The following is a 23,694-nucleotide window of genomic DNA, read 5'->3' as shown; positions in this document are numbered from 1 at the left end:
CGACCACGAAAGATAAAATCTAGACTCTACGATGACATCTTAGCACTAGCGGTATTACGCCTCATTTCGAGTTTTAGATTGAGAAAGGCTGCTAGGAAAACAAAAATGGATATCCCTGAAATAAATTAACAAGCATTAAATAAAGATGTCTTAAAATCTGTGAATCTAAATCTTTATATCCTCTATTGCTACAGTTATTAACTGAAAATTGAAAATATAGATTTAGCTCTAGTGTCCTATTCATTAATAAAAAGTGACCTATTAGCAATATTTGTTTCGTTTTTTTTAAGTTCTGGAATTCTCTTGTGTATTATTTCACTGTTGATCCGGAAAGGTATCGATTCCAATTTATGTTCATACAATTTTAGGGGTGAACAAGAGGTAAAATATCCATATAATCAATATTTTATAAAATAAGAATGTGAAAGATAGTTTAATTCTAAGTGCTTAAAGCGGGGGGGGGGAATTGTATCAAAAGTAAATTTTTCCTTTAGTAAATTTGGGCCTTTATCTACCCTTGGACTTCACCGCAAACGATATATACAGTTGGCAACTACTACGTGCTGTAATCGCTTCCTCTGTTATGTGACATGCGCATTACGTTTATTTGCGGCGTGTTGTGATTAATTTCCTACGCCTATTTGTATTTTCGCTGTTTTAGTGGAATTTACCTTTAATATTTAATACGTTAAATAAAATGAATTCCTCTAGTAATGCAACGTAAGTCTTACACAATGAGCTTTAGAATATTACAAACCTTGTTTAAGATTAGCCTAGCGCTTACTTAAGCTACTGATCATCTACACTACTGACTTAAAAAAAAAAGTCTACAGTCTACAGTAACTTGACTCGACTTGGTCTTGGACTTGAGTAACGATATCGGATATGCATAGCATAGCCATGCAGTGCAGCATTGCATGATCATTCATGACATTATCATTTTAATCATGATGATTGAAAAAATGATTGCATGCAGGACAGGAGACACTTTTAACTGTTAAAGTCTAGTGAAAACGAGTGACTAATCAATCACTAGTCTAGTTCTGTATAAATTATAAGCTGCAGCAGCAGTGTATAGATCTAATTAATATTAAGTTTAATTAACTTTAATTAAGTCAGTAGATAATTAATTTTAAGTATTTTAATTTTATATTTATTTATGAATAAGACTAGATCTATTTAGTATATTAACTTAAGACTTAATTATAGAGTCTAGTCTATATGACGTCTGTATTAGAGTAAAGGATGGTTGTCGGACACCCGGGTTTCGTCTCGCATATCGGACACCTCGATGTATTATTATTAAATCTTCTTTATTCGAATGTTTACTACCCAACTTCCGCATAAATATTGCGCATGGACTATTTTGTCACACTTCCGACACGTACAGCTCCCTTTTATATTGAGAGAAAGTAATTTTATCTTGGGTCAAAGTAGACTACTGTAAAACTTAGCTTTTTTTCTCCCAAGGGGAAGAACGAGATAGGGTCTGGAGCTAAGACGATTTTTAAGCCCCTAGATGCATTACCCAATTAAAATAAAACCCAGATATAATACTTCTAAATAGGCACTAGAAACAGATAAATTGTACAACCCAGACTCTCCTTTCCCACTTAAACATGTAAATAGGGGGAGGCCAACAAGTTTTACCTTTCTGAAGTGAATAAGAAAACATATCGTCATATGACGCTAGTCATCAAAGGGAAATAACTTGACACAGTACTTATGGGGAAATAAACAAATTGTTATTGTTTTTTTTTAAAACATTTACAAGAATAATTTTGTTGTTTGTTAAAATAATATAGTACAAAATGTATATTTAAGTTATGTATGTGTTCTTGTGTGTGTTTGTTACATGTTTCACAAAAAAAAAATTCGTAACATATTTATAAAAAAAAAAGTTAATGTGGTGTATGCAAAACGTATAACCATTTATTTTAAACCATTTAATTTGCAACAAATATGTACAAATGTTATAGCACTTAAGTGCACATATGCATACAATAATAAATTGGCATCAATGGGCAGCTGAAAAAAAGAAAGTCACAATAGCAATATCATTGTAGACCTCGAGCCTACAATTATTGATCGACCAGGTGCACTAAATTGCCATTGTGTGAAACATCAACATTCTAAGAGATTGTCAAAATCAAAAGAGAGTATACTACATGAAGTCTCCCCACCCCCACCCCTTTTTTTTTTCCACGTCTCTTAAGCATACCATTACACGCTCTAAAAAAAAAAAAGCAGGAGACTAGCAATTATCTGACTGGTACCATAAAGGCTAAGGTGAGACAGGCACGCACTGCGCTAGTGGAGCTGTGCTACGGGGAAAAAAAAGTGCCCCGTAGGTAGACTAGAGAGAATCCTCCTCCTCTTCTCACCCCCAACAGAGGCGATTTTTTCCCCTAGCGCGACCAGCTAGGCTAGGCCCAAAGTAGTGGTCGTGGTGTGACGTCAGTTACAAGCCGAGAATGAAAGCGTGGAGCGTGGGAAAAGTGATAATATGGCTTGTGTCGTTGCGCTAATATACAGAATAATAAAATTAAGGATGAAATGTCTTAATAATAACATGTTTAATATATAGAAGACATCTATTTCCTTTGAAGTGTCCGATAAATCTCCAAACTGGCCAACAACTTTTACAGAGACAAAAATCATGACGAAAACTTTTACGCATCAGAAAACCCAACCTACCCCTCTTCACATCAGATCTAATTTTAACTATGCGTAGTGATACATTACAAAATAGCTATTTTTATAGACAAAAGGATGACGAATTCATTGACACCATCAGTTTATTCATAGGTTAGACCATTACAGAGTTATGAATTTTGAAACTTAAAAATGGCCGGAGAATGGCTTAGCGTGTCCGACAACCATCCTTTACTCTATATAAAATAATAAGATATGTCTATATTAAGTATACTGCGGGCCATTATAATTTCTGACACTCGTGTCGCGGGCCACATGAACGAAAAGGTAAAAAAAAAAAATTGAAATGAAATTTACCTGAATTTGTAACTAATTGATTAGAAACCCTTGGATCTAGTACTTACATTAAGGATTTTGATATCTGAAGCGATTTACTTAAAACAGAGCAACATTGTAGTTAGCTTTACTACCGACTCATTTTCGTGTCGTTGGTAGCCTAAGTATTCCTATCCATCCTCCAATCTGTAGGCGTAGTTTAACAATCTTTTATTTAGGTAAAGATACCGGTACATAAGTCAACCTTTTTATTTTTTGGAAAAAGGAAGGGGGGTCTACTCTACGTGCCAACATTTCGGTGGGCCGGATCTGGCCCGCAGGCCGTATTTTGGGCATCACTGGTCTAGTCTATTAGTAATTCACTTATTGACTATCACAATTTAAGTCATTTAAGTTTAAGAAATTGTCACTTTAATGATGTTAATGGTTTATCATAATATATATCACATATGCCATGATCATTCTTGGCACTCTTGCTGTTGGTTTTCTTTTTACTCGTTTGGGATATTTCTTCATATTTGAGGGTAATTATATAAAATTATTTATGATCTAGAATCTAGATTACATATAATCATATATATATTACTATTACTTCTCTTCTAGGTGCCCTAGCCCAGTAGGCAGGGTTCTAAATTGTGACAATCGAAAGACAGTCCAGAGCGCATACCACAGGGCCAGGCAGCCAGCATTTCATATAATGATATTAAAAACTATATTATACTCCCAATATAGATCTCTGTAATTAATAATTAATTAATAGGTCTGTAATTAATAATTTATTAATCTAAAATCTAAGTAGACTCAACAATAATTGTCTATAAAAGTAAAAGAAAATACTCTTACTTTTTTTATATATTTTTTTTTTATTTTTAACATTTTTGAAACAGTGGCTATTTTAGAAGTGAAACATATTCCATGGTAGATAGAAGGGACATAAAATAAAACAGGTCAGCTGGTAGCAATGCAAGCTTTATTCTCTATTAAGTGGAGAGGGTGGTGGATATGCCACATTAATACTTATTCCTAGTAGAAATCACAATTATCAGACTGTATTAAAGCCATTTCATTAAGTTTAAACCAGGGGTTCTCAACCTGCGGGTCGCGACCCCTTTGGGGGTAGATTGACGATTAGCCAGGGGTCGCCTAAGAACATCGAAAATATGGATTGTTATTGTTTACTCTTCTATTGCTGTGTGTGTGTAAGGGGGGAGGGGTCACAGCAACGTGAGGAATTGTGAAAAGGGGTCGCCGAGCTTAAAAGGTTGAGAACCGCTGGATTAAACAATTAAAATGAACCAAGTAGACAACTCTCCTCTGCCTAATGTCTTGGGCTTATTGCTAAATGTTGCTCCACATGGCGCTGTGTCGTGTGATGGAATCCTTGTTAATCTACAGCAGTTGCTTAGTTTTCTTGCAGTATTGAAATGAATAAATTAAAATATTTGGTATTGCTCTGTTAACTTTATAATATAGCTGATTTTGGATATTACGATAATGTACCATACCAATGCTTGTGTCTAATTTGTCTAATTATCTAATATTGCATTTTTGTTCTAGACATTTGCCGCCACCGCCAATAATGTGGGCTCAAAGAAAAGACAAACTGTTTCTCACAGTACAGTTAGAGAACTGTGCCAACCCAACAATTACATTGAAAGATAACAGTCTGTATTTTCATGGTAAAGGAGGCTCAGGCAACACAGATCATGAAGTTTTGCTAGAGTTCAACAAAGAAATAGACCCTGATGTAAGAGTTTATTTCTACCTAGTTTTGAACTAATAGTGCTGAAAGAAATGCATTTAGTCTGTCATAATTTCTACTTTTGTATAGTGATAACTTTAGTGGTGGCTATATGCAGTTTTGTAAAGCTAGGTTAGTTCGGAATGATTCAGTATTGCAATTGAAATGCAGGCCAAAAGTCTGAGGTCTTAGACATATAAAAAGCTCGTAGCTAGCCCGACTAAAAAAAATGATTTAAAATTTATTTTTTTTTCAGTCATCAAAGTATCATGTGACTGGTCGTGAAATTATTTTTGTTATTATGAAAAAAGATAGCAGTTCAGGATTTTGGCCTCGACTTTTAAAGGACTCAAAGAAGGTATGTCAAAAGATGATCAGTCTGTTTTCTTTTTCTTTTTTTTTTTTTCAGTAATATTTTTTCCTCCTTTTGTTTTTTAAAGCATGGTTTCTTGTTCATTTTTTATTTCTCAGGTACATTACTTAAAAACAGACTTTGAAAAATGGAGAGATGAAGATGATTCTGAGGTAGAAGAGCAAGATGACTTTAACCTTGATGAGGTAAAATATATTTATTTGATTGCAGCCAATTTAGGTTATTCAGTAAAATTCAATTTTCTGTTGTTGTTTTTTTTGCAACTTTTACTTGTGGTGTTTAAACATTTTTGTTCCCTTCTTGAACTTTTGCTATTACTTCTCTTCAGATGATGCAATCCATGGGTGGTCTACAGGGAGGAGCTGGTGCTGATTTAGGGGTGAGTCTAAACAATGTCTATAAACTCTTCCTTTTTTTTTTTAATTTTATTGTACCAGTATTTAATTTGTTGATCACTTGCTGTTTTGACATTTCATTATTCTGTTGCTATTTTTATATTTCAGGACCAAGAAGATAGTGATGATGAAAGTAAGTTGAACTCAAATATTTGAAACTAAATTTTTTTTCTTTTTGTAAAACGACCAGAGAATAATATGGAAGGGGGGGTAAAAGCTATTTTCCTTTCACATGGTTGTATGTTGTGGTTTTTTAAGGTTGCATTATTTAAAGTTTGACTATAGTTGAGGTCATCTTTGATGTTGCCTGTAATTTACTCTCTCTTGCTTTTGGCTATTAAAGCTCTCTTCATAAAGCACTGAAGTATATTCATTTTTTTATTTTCTTCACAATAAGAGGCAGAAATGATTGATATCTTAATCAAACTTTTGTGGTCAGAACTGATTTATTGAATTTAAAGTTGTTAAAACCCGTACCTTAGTGTTGACCTACAATATAGCTTGAATTACAGTTCCATATCACACGGATATAAATGGTTTGGAATCCTGTTTCATGAACCCAATTTTACCCGACCACTTCTAATGCTATTAAACAATTAACAAATTACCAATCTTTAGTTGTTGTTTTTTTAGTCATGTAGTTAAGTGGTCCCACTTAAACATCCACACCTCATCTGATTCAGATAGTGTTAAGAATTATCTTCTTAGACTAATTGACAAGCATTCTTTTAAAATAGATGATTATTACTGTCTCTGTTGGTTTCAAATTTTAATTTTCTTACTTTATTTTTTTTTTTTTTTTTTTCAGACTTACCAGACCTTCAATAATAGAATCCCATTGGCCCAGTCCTATTGTTTTAGAATGTGAACAAATTGTGTGAATGTGTGTGTTTGTGTGTGTACTTTACACTAGGGACATAGTCACAGTCATAATCTGAACATGAACTATGTTTGTAAGACTGTCTAGCTGACCTTGTCATAGATGTCAGAGTCAGGACTGTGAATAGAAGTGCTCATGTCTCCCCATCGTTTCATTTTTTATTTTTTTTTTATATATCACTGGTTTTGTTAATAAAAGTTTTATCGTTATGTAAAGATTTTTTAACACTACGTTTCTTCCTTTTCAACTTTGTGTTGTTGTTGGTACATTCATTGGTTTTCATTTTATTTGCTGAGCTTTTCAACACTATGATTTATTTAAGCATAAGTGATTTTTTTTCTAATTAGAAAGAGTATTGAGTTCTCCGGTTATAAATCCTAGCTGACCTGATTTCTTAGCATGTTTGGACCAGTGTTATTTGTAGTAGTTTTCTGGTGGCTTGGCCATATCTGACAGCTTATGAAATTGTCTCCCTTCCCTAATTTTGTTCACTATTGCATTTGTAATTTCCATGTGATCAAAGAAGTATTTGATTTCAATGCTTATAACAAGATGAAGGCCACAGAAGCCTGTGCATTAGAATAGTAGAAATCTCATTATATGGCATATTCAAGAACTCAGACAATTAATGTAAATAAAAATTTGGAATAAACATTTTGTGTGTGTTTCATACTTGCGTAATAGTTTTCCTGATTAGTTTATGGTAGTATTTCAGACAATTATGTTTCTCTCAACAATAAAATAATTGCCCATTTAATATTGACAATTTGAACATCATAGTCCTCAGGAAGTTAAGTCATGTTTCCTTTTGGTTAGGGTTAGGTCTTGGTTTGTGTGTTCTATTTGCCACCCAAGCTTAAATTTATGAAGATTGATGCTCACATTTTGAAATGATTGTCATGTTGAATAGGAATGTTGTTTTTTTTTAGTCAGTGTTGATTAGCTGAAAATTATTAAAATCCTGCCATAATGAATATTTGAGTCCGTAAGCTCCTCGTGTATCCAGTTGCTTGTGGAACTCTTCAGATAGGAACTCTTTTTCATTCAAGCATCTCAAAAAGCATCTTAAAACATTGCACCTACAGTAGATCTAAGTGGCTAAGTTATTATAGTTATATTGAGACAGTTTCTACCCTCTTGTCTAATCAAAATTGTATATAAATTTAATTGATTTTTAAAATCACAAAAAAAAACTTTGAGAAAAGTACAAATGTATTTAAAAGTACCGTAATTGTACTATTTGCAGTAATTCTAGAAGACTTATATATAGTACTTGAGCAATAATTACAGAACCACTACAAAAATGTATGTACCGGTACACAAAACTCAAGGAATACATTTTTGTTTTCACTTAGATCTAAGGATGTAGTTCTGAAGGATATCCTTTAATTCTCATGGAAAGTGTGATAATAGTAAAGTTCAACATTGTTACTCCCCTTTCCCCCAAACAAAATTCAACCTTGCTAAATCCTGAAATCTGATGCAGTGGTTTGGTGTAAGCACACTTAGAATTCTTGAATGGAAGTTTTTAATTTGCTCACGACGTACGGGAACCCCCACACACACACACAAGGTTACAAAGACAGTTTGTTTGGAAAAACAAACTCAAAATCGGACCCCGAAGTGGTCCACTCAGGCAGGTTTCAATATTTTCAGCAAGAATATCAGAATGACATTCTATCAAAGGGAAATGACATTGAAGAATGAAGGTTAGCAGATCTTGTGTAGTGCCCCAGCAGAAGTTCAATGTGAACTTGTCCTAACTAATGTCATATTATCTAATTGTTCTGTCAAGGGTCAGTCTCTTATTCAAAGCCTAAAAAAAAATTGTTCTCCCCTTCAGTCTTTCATAATACGGTTGTAGTGACACTTAGCAGTACAAGCGATAATATGAAAACCTACTTATTAATTGTTGTTTTAGATTATGTTCTACTTATATGCATACTAAATAGATTATTTTCTCTTTAAAAATAGAAGTAAACATTTATTTTTTTATTAGTTATTTATTTTTATTTTTTTTTGTAAATGTAGTAGTTAGTGTGACAAAACTTGTATAATTCAGCAAGACAATTGTAACAAAAAAATCTAAAACCGTTTGCATGAATGTGTTCAGAATATGGTATATCGTCATCTCCCTTACTAAATAGCCTCCCATGTTTAGTGAATAGTTGTAAAAATGGTGTATTTGTATGAAAAAAAAAACGTACTTGCATAGTTGATTTTAAAAAATTAGATTTTTCGCTTTCAGAAAACAAAAAAGTAGCCGTTGCATCAGAACTTTGAAAGGTCTAAAATATCATGATGTTGGATTTTCACTATCTTTTCTAGTTTACGAGATCTAAACGGGACGGACAGACACAAAACTAATAACGCCAATTCGCCTTTCGGGAGCCGCTAAAAATGTTATGTAAGGTTAAAGGTTCTAGGACTATAAAATGATGAATGTATATAGGGTTATTGAAATAGAAGTAGGCTTCTGTTAACACTGGCTTAAAACCACATTAAGACTTCACAGCAAAAAAAAAAATATATACGAAGCCAACTTGGCACGAAATTATCAAAATATAGACTAAAACAAAAGTAGTCACACGAGTACCGACGTACTAGCAAAAGTCTTGGCTGTCAAAAAGGAGGAACTCAATACTGAAGTTGAGATGGTTCGGTCCTATTGTAAGACATGACTGTCATTCTTCAGGGTACAGGGGGAGGGAGCACGAAGTGGAGGTCGTCCAATGAAAGGCTGGACAACGTGAAAGAGTGGACCAACGTCTCTCTTGATATCCTTCTAAGAACAGCCGCTGACCGGGAAGAGTCAAACATACATATAGCCTAGCATTATTATAGGTTACCCAGCCGGACCAAGCAAAATCAAAGGATGTTTGGGTCTTAAGGCCCTCATCGACTACACACAAAAAAAAAAAAAAAGATAACACACATTAGGCTTAAAGTTACCAAAAAAAAAAAGGACATATAGTAATGGATAAAAGAAAGTTCTAAGTAAAATAATATAGCATAGTATTTTCTACAGTCGTTCACCCTTGCAGTAGTAGGCCTAAATCCTATTTTTGACAGACTGTCACAACACCTAACGACGAGAGGCAATGGGCAGATGAGAGATTTAAGTTGAATGTCAAGGCCCTTAGGGTTATTAGATCTAGATTTAGGCCTACCAGTTTTTTTGTCGTTAAATTGTCCTAAACCTGTTTTCATTCTCTGCCCTAAACTGACGTCACTTGGAGACTTGAAAAACAAAAACAACGCCGTTGTAAACATCAAAATATCTCGGGACAACTGTCCTACGAATTGAGACCCACTTTCCATCGTCTTCTAGTCTTTTCATTCTTGGTTCCAATCTGTCCTTGTATTCCAGCACACTGGTCAGAAATGTTTCACTCATTGCTATGACAACATGGCCACCTGAAAAAACGGAAGTGCCAACTACAATCTTCAATCGAAAGAATGTTTCAAATGTTCTGTTACGACCATCCTATTATAATGATAACTGTCTTAATTTCTGCTTATCTTTTTTTTGTACAGAATGTTAAACCAATATGCTCAGTGGTATAACTACAGTTGGAAATGGGGGCGTATGTGGCAATACCAAAGAGTTGAGCCGAAGGCTCTTCGAACTCTAGGCGTGTAAGCCTGCTTGAACAAACCGTTATGTCTGGAAGAGGATCAAGTCAATGCTTATGTAAGAAATTGCTATTTCCGATGAAACTGGCACTCCGGCGCATGGACTAGAATAGGCTACATGTCCGAAGGCCGAGCACACCGGGAACCCCAGCCATTTTCCTATGTTTTACCAAGCTAACCGTGCAGGACTCGCCATTAGTGTAACGGTCCCACGAGGAACGGCGCATGGATTATCGACAGGGGCGTGGAAACTTTCTTTTAACTCCGCACTGAGCAACGGGAAAGCTCTCGCATTCCCCTAGACACGCCCACAGGAGTTTTGTTTTGCTATTCATTTAGTCTAATCACTTCCTCAAGTGATCGTTTCCACCCGAGTGCCACGTTGAGGAAGAATAGCGTACCCGGAAATGGCAATACCAAAATTGAAAATCGTAACGTGGAAACTGAATTATTTTTTTTGGCCTAAATTGGAATGTTTCATCTTTTTTAACATATCGTACGTAAAGATAATTAACACTATACTATATTATTTCATTTGAAATTCATTTTATCGTGCAAGAGACTAGATATCTAAATTCGAGATTTAATCTGATACAATTTGCAAAACATTATCTTCTTATCTTATATAATACAGACGTTACTTCAAAAAAAAGAAGATGATTACGTCCTACGCGTCATGCATTTAGTCATGCATATTAACCAATGACTTAAATTCTGCCAAGTCACTGGTTTTCCTGGCTAGCTCAGGCAACCCATTCCATGCTCTAATAGCACTAGGGAAGAAGGAGTATTTGTCCTAGCATATGGGACGAGGAATGTGCCTTTACCATTAGGTAAACAGTTGAACAATGAGGCGTCAACATAAATCGCTGCACTCATTGACCTATCGAATTCATATGATATAAATTCAATCATATCGTAACATTACAAAATAATATCGACATTTTGTTTACCTGGCTTGACCAGACGTATGAATTCATCAAGACCACTGCAAGGTATGTGGTTCTCACCAAATCCTCCACACACAATCACAACGTCATAAGAATCTATTGAATAATGGAAAAAAAAACAACACTTTTGTTTATTGTGCACATTAAATAAATCAAACAAAGCATTAGGATTTATTAAAAGAAATTTCTATAAATCAAATAAGAAAATAAAACTAAAATGTTATTTAACCTTGGTTAGGCCAATAATAGAATATGCATCCTCTGTTTGGGACCCCTCAACTCAAGAAAACATTAAGAAACTAGAACAGACACAAAATAGAGCAGTGCGATTCATAACAAACGAATATTCACATTTGACTAGACACCTTTAGTAAAATCACTAAATTTAGAAAGCCTTCAGGACAGAAGGCTCAGAAGTAAAGTAGCAATAATACATAAAACACTGAACCATAATCTTCAAATACAAAAACAAAATTTAATAAAATACTCTGAAAGACACAAAGATAAAGGCACATTCCTCGCCCCATATGCTAGGACAAATTTGTACAAACACTCCTTCTTCCCTAGTGCTATTAGAGCATGGAATGGGTTGCCTGAGCTAGCCAGGAAAACCAGTGACTTGGCAGAATTTAAGTCATTGGTTAATATGCATGACTAAATGCATGACGCGTAGGACGTAATCATCTTCTTTTTTGAAGTAACGTCTGTATTATATAAGATAAGATAAGAAATATTCACATTTTCAAGTTTTACTATGAATATGAACGTCACGTCAATCCCAACATCCCCCCCCCCCTTTTTTTCCATGTCTTTCTAAAAGCTGCTGTTCAGCAGAAAAAAAAAAAAAAACATTAATGTTCTATCTCGATCGACTAGTTTATTACAACCAAAATATTATAAGACATGACCAACGTATAATTTTTTCGCCTACGAACCGGATACAACAGAATGAGACAACATATGTTCCGGAAGCTTAAAGTCGGGACGAGCGAAACCTACCTTGTGGAGATCACCAGAGAATGCTGACCATGACCTTCAAGCTGCATACTATACCTAGAGCCCCGAACAAGACTCTGGCCCCAAAACCGTCTTATAGAACAAAAAATGTACGGAGAACTGCCTGATCTGGAAACCAGTGCGCAGTTCATCTCAGATCTAGGATTACTGATCTGAACCCTCCAACATGTAAAATGATAACGAAGAAGAAGAAGAAATCTGACCTATTGTTCGAATTCGAAAATGCAATAATGTTAGCTCTTAATACTAGAAGACAAGTAACTAGATTTCGCCCACTTTTCGTTAACTGGACTAATTTACCTGATTCAATATATGTTGGTGTATCTGTGATAAAAGTTTGAAAAGTCTTTGAGTAAATTCCTTTGGCAATAGCAAGATTCAGTAAGCCTTCACTAGGCTCCAGAGCGTCAAACTTTTCGAAACCTTCTTGGATCAACTGAGGACAATAGGAAGGAAGACAATAAAATGAGTCCTACATTTTGTATTATTATTTGTGAAATAATAATTTTAAAATATTTTCAACCCTATGAGTTATTATGGATGTGTAAATAAGAAAGAGTTTTTATCCTTAAAGTCTGTCTGTCTGTATGGTAAAAAGTTTTGTACACGTTATCTCTCCCACACCCAATTTCGTATTCAGCTGAAATTTTGTACAATAATTTCTTTCCCTGACAACACAAGAATCTTTTTTTTTAATAATTAATAGTTAAATAGCTATTAATAATTTATCATTTTGTTTGATATCTTGAACAAGGCAAAAAAAAATCGTACTTGACAGATGTGGTGGTATAAGTTAAATTAGTCCCCTTTAAATAAAATAACAATGTTGAAAACTTTGCCCGGGACAAAAAGGAGGGTAGTGCCCCTCCAGTTGTTGCAATCTGCCAAGTTGCCCTTTTTAGGAAACTTTACAATAGGCTACTATGTATCTTATAAAAATAGCATTGCACATCTCTAAGGAAATAACAATATACTTGTTTTTAGAAATAACATTGAAAATCTAATTTGTTGCTAATATAGTTCTTTCGCAATGTTCCATTCGTAAAAATGTAATTTCAAATTTTAACGAACACTTTTAATTAAAAGAATAATTTTGCACAAACTTTTAGCGCTCTCCAATCATTGATTTTTTTTCTTAAGTTTAAAAAAAAAAAAGCAATAATAAAGTCTATCCACACAATACTTGTATCATTAATCCTTTTATTGTGTGTGTGATACCTCAAAAAGCGTGTGTGATTACCAACTGAATTATCTCGTCTACGTAAGATTGTCTCCCCTTTTGAGCTAGGCGTCTGAGCGGACAGGACGGAAAGGGCATAAAGACGGTGCGGTGCAATATGAGTCCTCGAGAATGTAGCTGCACGAGTCCATGAGTCGACAAGAGAGAATAAGAGAGTTTGACACGGCAGTTCTGTTATATACACCTAAGCATTTGTAGTTAGTGTAGCCAATTGCGTAATAGTGGCTGTTGATATATTTAGTTATTTAACCACCACATTGTTATTTGAAGCTCTTGTTTTCAAGTTCTTGTGCTTGATGTGTTGTGTTAAGCAGTGTTTACAGTACGGTTGGGTTCGAAACTGAAAGAGGTCTACGAACAGTTATTAACCATGATTAAACAGATAGATACCGGTACTACGCTGAACAAGACAGTGAAATGATTGGAACCGTGATGAGTAAGACAGATGAATCGATGTGTACCGTATCGAGAGGTTTAAAAAATCTGTTACTCATTTATGGTAAATGTGTATGCGACCTACAGAGACACGTGACTCAGGCAAATGGACCATCAATGGACAAGGGACTGTACTACTAGGACACAAAAATATGACCAGTGGCACGGCAGTTCTGTTATGTACTTCAAAGCATTTGTAGTTAGTGTAGCCAATTGGGTAGTTTTGGCTGTTGTTGTAGCCTATTTAGTTATTGAACCATAACATTGTTATTTTGGAACTCTTGTTGATTAAGCAATGTTTACAGAAGGCCTGGTAGAGAAAATCATAACAATATATCCTATACTCTTAACCGAGCAATTCTTGTAGGTAGGCCTATATATATATTTATATTTATAACTTTATAAGTATAATTTTATTTCGAAAACGACACTAACGATTTTCTTTAAAATTTCAAGGTAGGCCTATATGTATATAAATTAGAAAAACATTCATTGGCCACATCGCGAAAACTCGAGGTCGACCGTTATATTGGTTTAGAAATGTTTCACTATCGTAAAATTAATTTTAGCTAGACATCTTTTTTTATGAATGAAAGCCCGGGCATGCTACCCTGCCTCATAGTGGCGCCCGGGTGGAAACGATCGTAGGAGGAAACGATTAGGCTAAAGGGTAGCAAAACAAGACTCCCGTAGGGGATGCCTAAGGGGGTGCGAGAGCATCCTCATTGCACTGTGCGGAGTTGTAAAAAAGCTCCCACAACCTTGTCACAATCCAGGCGCTGTTCCTCAAGGGGCCGTTACATAATAAATGGCGTGTCCCGCACGGTTAGCCTGGTATAGAAAAGAAAAATGGTGGGGGTCTTAGTAGATCTATACGCGGCCTCTTGCCGCGAGTCTGACCCACCCGCCAGACAAAACAGTGTACACTGTTTTCATACAGGCCGGTGAGAGGGAGCTCTTGTTCACTTTTGCTGGCCTAGAGTTCCAAGAGCCGAAGGCTCAACTCTACCTGACAGTTTGAGAAGAAGAAGAAGAATGAATGAAAGGGTTTCGAATGACGTCAAAGGAAAAAAAAAACTTGACACCACTTACGTCACTGGCTTACTGCAGTACACTAAAACATTTCTTTGCAAACAAGAAATACTTTTAATGAGTCAATAGACCTAATTAAACATGTGCGCACCATCTTGGTGTAGGCTCCATTAGCCTTTTCACCAAAGTGAAAGCCACCTACACGGCTCTCCGCAATTAAAGTGTAAACAATGTTTAAATCACGCAAAACGCAATAACCATAAACAGACATCGGCAAATTTTACTTCATTTTTTTTCTTCCCTAATAACTCAATCTACATAAGTGTTTGTAAGAGAGGCAGTTTTTCAATAGAGCCAAAATTAACAATGCTCTCACATAGTTCCAAGAGTGAAAATAAAATAGAGGTTGGGAAAATAGTGCTGGGAAGAGCATTTATCTTTTTTTTTCTGATATTGTTATAAAACAAACGGAAAATGACGAATATTTATGAATTGCAGTGTTGTTTTTTTTTATTGTGAATACCTTTTTGGCCCTCAAAAGGGGAAAAGTCGCGAAGTTTTTTGTTGTTTTTTTTTGTGGTCTGTCTGTAACCGACAGATGTTTGCGCTCCAACATGGACATAAATTGGCAAAACCGCACTACAAACAGCGATGTTCTTGCTAATACTAGTATGGACAGTATTGAGATACTGCTCGTAATATAATGGTATCATTAGGCAGAGAATGTATCCCGTATGTGACACTGCGGTGTAACTTTTCTATTGAAAGATAGGAATTTTAAAAATATTATTATTATTTTAAGAAATTAGCCTCTCAACTTATATATACAAAACATGAATCAATCAAAAAAATACTGAATTAGTCAATTAATTATTGGTTATTAATTATCTTGGGGGGGGGGGGTGAGCTCGAAAAAGGGAAATAACTTGTACATTATTGATAGATATAGTTATAAGGGCGGACTTCTTTCCCTTTACACAAGTTTTGTTTATTTTCTTAAAGGATTTTTATTTTTCGGCAATATGATATTATCATCATGTCTTAATTTTGTGACTCCTTCGTCTCGTAACTGCTATGACTACCAGTACTATATTCTCTCTCCATTGTTCAACATCATTGCAATTAATTCATTAAATAAATGGCTTGCAGTATTATAGTGTTTCAAATACCCACTTAAGATTAAGGCTGCGAGAAACTAAAAAGTTTGGCTAACACTGTAACTCGTGTACAGGTTCCACAAGAGTGATGTGGGAGAAGACTTAACAATAAAACGTAGGCTATTGTTTACACTCTTGGCCTGAACAGTACAGGGACGCCCGCATCGCGTAAAGACACAAAAATACTATCTCTATGATCACCAAGTGTCACAGCTCATGTCTCTAAAATATTTAGGTTACAGCTCCCTACGACAAACGTATTTACCTGTATTGACTATAAGCTGACATTATGAAAATTTAAATCGCATTTCACCGCTTTCGGCTAAATAGAGTCAATGGAAAATGCAAGGGAAATAATTGTGAAGAAAAAAGCACCAAAAAGATGACATTGGTGACATGATTAATGATATCAATCGTAAACAACAATAAGAAAATAAAATAAGTTACCTTTTCGGCGACAAATCCCGTACCAGCAGCAACGTCCAGAATGTAAATGTCTTTTCGTGATTTTTCCTCTGGAAACAAATTAATCATAACGTCTGCAACTATAGCCGGACCTTTGTAAACTTCTTCTCGAAGGTCCTGGAATCATATTATATTATATAACAGAAAAGAAGATGACCGTCATTCATTACAATGATATGTATGTTACAAAATAATAAATTAGTTTAAACAATGATATTCAAATGGCAAAACTGTATTTTGTTCTGGTATGTGAAAAAAAAAAGTAGGCCTAGGACAATAATAAAAATAAAATGTCTGCGATTGGAAATATTAAATGCTTTTAGAAAGCTCAATGCGTGAATGCGCTTAGATCCAATCAATTGCGTGCATCAGGTGGGGGGATGGGGGAAAGGTTTCCATGCTGGCTTTTGAAAAGCAATTTTTTTTTGTCCAGTTATGTTAAACGCAAAATAGAACCGTGACATTTATAACAAATGAATATTCAACTAAAGCAATACCAATTGGACCAAGAGTTTCTTCATTCCTAAAGTGCCTTTAGAGCATGGAACGAATGGTACGAGATAATAATATAGCAGAGTTTAATTAACATGCACGACTAGATTAACACAGGGAAATACGCACAGAACGTAATTATCTTTTTTCTTTTGTTTACAAAGCTTATATCAACTCACGCTAATTGCCTGGCTAGTAAAAATGTTTGTACACGTTATTTCTCCCACGCCCAAGCTAGGATCAAGCTGAAATTTTGCACAATTATTTCTTGTACCTGACAAAAGAATCAATTTTAAAAAAATAATCACTCAGTTAATTACTTATTGGTTATCAATTATCTTATTTGGTATCAAACAAAGGAAAGAAATTATACTTGAAAGACGTGGTGGTACCTATAAGTTGAAATAGTCCCCTTTATACTTTGAGTAGAGAATTAGATCGTCAACTTAAAGTTTGAAACTAATAATAGATAACTATAGTGTACAGTGGTTGGTTAGTGTATTGAGTAGGCTAGAGCCCTCGAATTCGAACTGAAGTTTACACATTTTTTTTATATAAAATACATTTGAAAAAGCGGTAACTTTTACAAGGTACCGCCTTCTCCCCCAAACAAATGATAGGATCATAGCGCATTGAGAAAGCTTAAAGCAGGAAATTGTGCTAAACAAAAACAATTGGTAAAAATATTTCTAATCGCACAGATTTAGTCTAGACTTAAGATCTATTACAAATTTAATTAGGCTACATGATCCAAACTAATTGAAACGTTTACACTTCAATACAATTTTTTAAAATATACTTTTCTTGTTTATAAATTAACGTCTGTTATATATAAGATAAGCTGTAGGCCACAACTGTCTTACAGTAACACTTACATGCTCGTACTTTTGTTGTTCTGCCCACTGTGTATACCTGCGAGCTAATTCTTCTTTACTGAGTCCAGGGATATGAGTAAAAGGGTTTGAAGCAGGCTGACTTGCCATTGTGCCTGGAAACATGAACACAGGGTAAGTCGTACTTTTTTTTTTTCCTATGGGTTATTTAAAAATAAAATCCGCTCCAGAAAAGGCTTGTTTAGTCACACCAGATCCGTTAGATTGTCTAAGAGCTGAGCCAAAGGCTCTTCGAGCTCTAAGTTTGAAAAAAAAACTGTTTGAGCGTCAAACAGTAAAAAAAAAAAACCTGTGTGAACAGACAGTTCTGTCTGGAAGAGACCCAAGTCAATGCCTATGTAAAGCATTGCTATTTCCGATGCATCTGGCCCCCAACGCATGGGCTAGACATGGCCGAAAGCCGAGTGCACCGGGAATCTGCGCCATTTTCCTATGTTGTACCAAGCTAACCGTGGAGGACTCGCCATTAGTGTAAACGGCCCCTTGAGGAACTGCGATGGATTATTGACAGGGTCGTGAGGGCTCTCTTTCAACTCCGCTCCGTGCAATGGGTAAGCTCTCGCCAACCCGTGGACACCCCCCCACGGGAGTTTTGTCTTGCTACTCATTTAGCCTAACCACTTCCTCTAATGGCCGTTTCCACACGAGCGCCACGATGAGGCAGAGTAGCGTGCTCGCGCACACCAGATCCTGCCTGGAATCAAGGACTCGTGTGGCGCGGTGGTTAAGCGCTTGGTTTCCGAATCTGGGGTGATCGGCGAAGGTTGGGATTTTGGATTTTTAGACCCTAACCAAAGTAACCATAACAACTGAGTCCACCCAACTCTAAAGGGTACCTGCATTTAGGAAGTAAAGGCGGTTGGTCGTTGTGAAGAGGAACTTTACTTCTGTGCGGTCTCAAGACGAAACCAAAACCAGTGATTCATCTGGGCGCATCCATTATTTTTAGAGACAAAAGGAGCCCTATGGAGTATCTAATAATAATGAGTTGTAACAAATAAAAATATGTGATGAATGAAAAAAAAAATCCTTTGCAGTTATTTGGTTCATTTTTCTATCAATGATTTTTTTATTTCCTTACTAAGACGAATTTCTATAGCCTAAGTGTTCTTTCTTCCCTTACCAGGAAGACCATTGAAGACCAATTTACATGCACGGCAAGACTGAAACATGGTTACGAAAGTATCGTCTGTAATTTGTATATGTATAATGTTTATATATGCCTATAGTTTTATGACTTTGTAACAACGATCTAGAGCTATTCTTGAGATTCTTAAAAAAGTGACCTCTATTAAAAAAATGACTACAACTTTTTGTTTTCATTTTTCTTTCTTGGATACATTTATTTATGTATTTCGCCTGAACCTCCCTACAGCTAATACATATATTTATTTATAAAGCGCTGTTAACAGACAAAATGTTGGCTTAAGGCGCTATGATAACAATTATCTACAAACATAAACACGAAAGCTAAAATAACAAACTAATCTAAAATATATATATATATAATATTTATAATATTTTTCATATATAGGCGTGTAATCAAAAAAAAGAAAAAAAAGAGAGAAATCGATCGACATACCTTCAAAATATTGGTCAAACTACAGGAAATTTCCTTAATATACTCGTGAGACTTGCTGACTTCAATTGTGCATAAGACTACGTAGGCCTAAGTTTCGCTGGTAGAAAACTGTTCATTTATTATCAATCGACAGGTTGCGAAACTAGGCCAACCGGTAGCTGCTGCACTGAAGTACTGAAAGCGTCGTTAGGTATGCATCACTTAACTTCAAAGGCAACAGGGTTTTACATGAGGGATTTTTAAGCTCGAGAATAAATTGAAACGTATATATTTATTTTTAGAGTTAACTATCGATTTAAAAATCTTCTTCATCCCCCCCCCTCCCAAAACAAATCTCATTCTGACCTAGAAAAAAGTTACCATAATTTTTGGTAGCCTAAATGTGAATTATCAACACATATTTAAAGTTGTCTTTGCAATGACATTCGAATATCAATAGCATTCCATTAATCAATAGCAGCCCGAATATCAATAGCAGTCGGACTATCAATAGAAACCCGATTATCAAAAGCAGCCCAAGTATCAATAGCATCAGGGCCGTCGTGACATATTTTGCAATATGTACAATGCACACTGTAGGTCAAATTTAGGGGCAGCCAAAAAATTATCCCAAGGTTAACTTTCTTGAAAAAAAAAAAAAGGATTTAATTTCTAGGGCGTACCGTGTTAGGTCACGTCTAAATTGTTTATTTAATAGATATTTAAAGAATTCACAATAATAACCTTTAATTATTTTTGTTATCATTGTAAATCATGAATTATACCGGTACTGCAGTGGCGTCACTAGGGGGTCCGCACCGCATTAGGGGGGTGACGCCCAAGTCAAAAAAAAAAAAAAAGCACTTTGTGAATAGGCCTACATGACAATTAAAAAAAACAGTGGCCACATATTGGAACATGTTATTCAGAATTAATAAATAGATTTATATAATTTTCGTTTTCATTTCGACTAAATATATTTTAATTGTTTAATGAAATTCTATCAAAAGGTTTAAAATGTTATATCATACTTCAGTAATGCCCAAAATACGGCCCATATCCGGCCCGCGACGTGGTTCAATCCAGCTAGCCGAAAAAATCTACCCTCCGCCTAGGTGGTAGAGGATCGATGGGACTATTGACCAAAAGGCGGCAAGAAAATGAGTCGGTTGTAAAGCTAACTACGATATTGCTCAGTAGACAAATGAAGCCATTTTCTGACGCGTGAAAAAAAAAAAGATAAACTTCAAATATCTCATTAATTAATGTATTAGACCCACGGATTTGTAATAAAATAATTTCTTGTCCATTTAATTTCTTTATTCTACCTTTTGGCTCATGTGGCCCGTGACATGAGTGTCGAAAATTAAAATGGCCCGCTGGGCGAATTAGTTTGGGCATCACTGTCATACTTAATATATAAAGGAAAACGTGAAACCTTACTTTCAAATGTATATAGGCTATGACGCTATGTATATGAAAACTGCTTTGATTAAAAAAAAATGTTTTAATCGAATCTATTGAATGTGTAGCTAGCACCGTAATATCAGAATGCCAACCAATAGTCACTGTTTAACAAATGACAATATTCTTTAGGCATAAAATATTATTGGAATCTCACTTGTAGGCTAATTAATGTAAATTTTGTAGAATTGGAAAGTAAATAAGTGGCCTTTGAGATTTCTGAAGATGATAATGTAATTTCATTTTTCTGTAAAAGAAGCTGAAGTCAAGATGAAGGAATTGTTACAATGTTGTCAGTCGAATGTTATACTTGAATATTGTAGGGGATTTTTCTTCTTTGCTAGTGCCAAGAATGGTTATGATGCTTCCTAATGGAAATTAGCGTTTTGCCAAGCATTTTTTGAAACGATTGAAATACTTTTTTTTCGTTCTGAAACTATTACTACTAGAGGCGCAGCTTAAGATCTTTTATTTTACCTATCTTTATTTTTTTTTAGGGGGGGGGGGGGGAGGATGTACAAGAAGGCGAAAGATACACAAGAGTTGAGGCCTATCTTTAAATTATTGAAAATGTGGTGACTAATCAAACCTTTTCTTTAACAAAGGCCTAACATTTTAGCGCAAAGTGTTATAAAAAAAAAGGCTCTTTGTAAAAAAAAAAAAAAGCACTGTGATTCAGAAGAAAAAAAATATATATTAAAACAAGAAGAAAATGTCAGGCGAGCAATCACAAGATGCCGGACACACTATTTAGGAAGAGAAAAAGAGGTTCATTCTTATGTGCATTGATCGTCTTTTAACTCTGAGCTTCAACTCCAACTGGAAGCAATCATTGATGTAGCAGATAAATATGGAGCAATCTAACCGAAACATTCTTTAGTTCAACAACCAACAAAGTATTGAGATATCATTTTCAAAATGTTTGCGTACCGGTATATGATGATTGTTTAAAAGGCGACATTTAAATAGAAATACCATGACTGAGAACGGATATAAAGACAACAAGGGTTATTCTTAAAGAAAAGCTGACATTGCATGATTCATATGCCACTAAGACCTTAAAAAATAGGCCTATCTCTAAATCATTTAACAAAGCCTTCAACCGTTTCTTACCATCTGCTTATCTATGACGTCTCATGTGAAAAAGGATTTTTAAAATTAAAATTAAGAACTGTAGATAAATTGTATTAAACAACTGAATTTTAAAATTTAATAGACACTCATTTTATAGTTTTTTTTTTTGTTGTTGTTGAACAATCAAATAGCGTAGGTAATTATAAACTGTATGTATTACAGCGCAATAACCCAACGAAAAAACGATTTTTTAAATGGGGGGGGGGGAGAGATCCCCTGAGCTGACCGCACCGGTGACACCCACCCTAGTGACCCCACTGAGTTATAGGCCTGATCTGCATTCCAATAATTTTGATATACAATCTATCAAAATTCACTTTGAATCTCATTTGTGGACCAGTGGGGGGAGGGGGTAACTGGGAGACGGTTTTCCATGCTGCCTACTTTAGACGCTCTGTAAACACAACTCAGCTCGAATCGGGTGTCGAACCTCTAGCCCCTTTGATAGGTAGCCAAATCACGAAATACACGAGCTAAGTCGAATGGAGTTGGTAACTTCAGTACTAAACAAAAGAATGTGTATATTCTTGTTGTGACACAATATATTAAATATTAGTTTGCAGCACCGACACTCACGGCTCCACTCCACGAGAAGCGACCAAAGGCTATGATTTCCCCAGCCATGAGTTTGACATTTGCTTGAGAGCGTCCTATGGACAGTGTGTGTTTCTATGGTGACGTTGGGAAGAGGTTAGTGATTGGTTTATGAATGATGCAACATAGGTGGCATTGTCGTCACTTGGTCTTAGGGGATAGACACCACAACGTGAGACTGATTATGTTATTGTAGTGACTTATAAGAAATATTATTACTTAAGTCTAGTAAATTTATTTGATATCAACTTCGTTTCTGTCTATATTAGAATTAAAAATTATATTTAGTATTGTTCACAGGGAAGTTAAGTTATTTGAAGTTTTACAAATGTTTTACATGTTTCGGATGTTCCTCCAGAGTTGGAAGATAATTTACTCCTTAGTCCAAACCCCCCACATGACGACGGGGTTTTATTAAGATACGTTACGCCTACAAAGGTTGAGTTATCTTCCAGCAGTTTGGAGCTGCAAGCCAACGACGCGTAACAACAGAGAGCTCTAGAGGATATCTTTATGTCCCGAACCCCTTAAGAGCGCTTTCCAACGCACAGCTCTTCCAATAAGTAGTCTCTTCGGGAGGCGATAGTCAGGCATATGAACCAGTCCCTACATGACCAGTCCATCGTAAATGAGACCTTTTGCTGTTTTTTACATGGATACTGTTCACCTAGGAAGTGTAGGTGAATTCAAACCATTTTTTTTTAACAGCCATGATGTGATTAGTTGATTTGATGTTGATTTGTTGATTTGAGGCACATCGGCACAATTTAGGCCATGTCGTGCCTGCAGTCCCTTAAGGACTACTCTCTCTCTAAACAACAAGGGCCAGATTCTATACAGTCATATAATTAAAATCAAGGTCTATTCACAGTTAAAATAGTAAAGGTAGTAAAAATTTAAATATTTGGTAAAAATCTAATGTAAATAGTGCATGTTCACAAATCAGATCTTCGTAGATAGCCCCACTTCCCGAATAAAGCCCAGTACCTTCCCAGGGTCGACATTATTAAAGATGTGATTAGTAATTTGAGGTTTAGGAAGCATTTTGCAATGAGAAATGGACTACAGCTCTGATATCAATCGAACATCAGATATCATTTGATTTAGAATCACTATTGAAAAAATTGCGTCACAGAAACTAGAAAGCAAGGAATAAGGTGTTTTCAAGTCTTAGTTTTAAAATTAAATAACTTTGTTTTATTCGCTAACATTTATTGGGAGAATGTTTTTTATATAAATTTTTA

The 23,694-nt window shown here is 35.3% G+C and overlaps 2 protein-coding genes across 2 annotated transcripts; one reads left to right on the top strand and one right to left on the bottom strand.

The window, feature by feature from the left end:
- The first annotated feature begins 559 nt into the window (after positions 1 to 559).
- LOC106052759 (uncharacterized) lies at positions 560 to 7,050 on the top strand. The gene is made up of 7 exons (XM_013208199.2): positions 560 to 720; positions 4,549 to 4,738; positions 4,989 to 5,090; positions 5,204 to 5,290; positions 5,434 to 5,484; positions 5,609 to 5,633; positions 6,309 to 7,050. The coding sequence occupies exons 1-7, from the start codon at positions 698 to 700 to the stop codon at positions 6,326 to 6,328; spliced, it is 498 nt and encodes a 165-aa protein (XP_013063653.2). The 5' UTR covers positions 560 to 697; the 3' UTR covers positions 6,329 to 7,050.
- Positions 6,530 to 19,471, bottom strand: LOC106052754 (methyltransferase-like protein 27). Its single transcript, XM_056017415.1, has 6 exons — positions 19,280 to 19,471; positions 17,680 to 17,792; positions 16,295 to 16,429; positions 12,284 to 12,419; positions 10,970 to 11,062; positions 6,530 to 9,797 (listed from the first exon to the last, which is right to left on the bottom strand). The coding sequence occupies exons 2-6, from the start codon at positions 17,785 to 17,787 to the stop codon at positions 9,610 to 9,612; spliced, it is 660 nt and encodes a 219-aa protein (XP_055873390.1). The 5' UTR covers positions 17,788 to 17,792; positions 19,280 to 19,471; the 3' UTR covers positions 6,530 to 9,609.
- Between the last annotated feature and the right edge of the window lie 4,223 nt (positions 19,472 to 23,694).

Source organism: Biomphalaria glabrata, chromosome 1 (assembly GCF_947242115.1).
Source record: "Biomphalaria glabrata chromosome 1, xgBioGlab47.1, whole genome shotgun sequence".
In the NCBI taxonomy this organism is placed as follows: Eukaryota; Metazoa; Mollusca; class Gastropoda; family Planorbidae; genus Biomphalaria; species Biomphalaria glabrata.
This window is presented reverse-complemented; position numbering and strand designations above follow the sequence as displayed.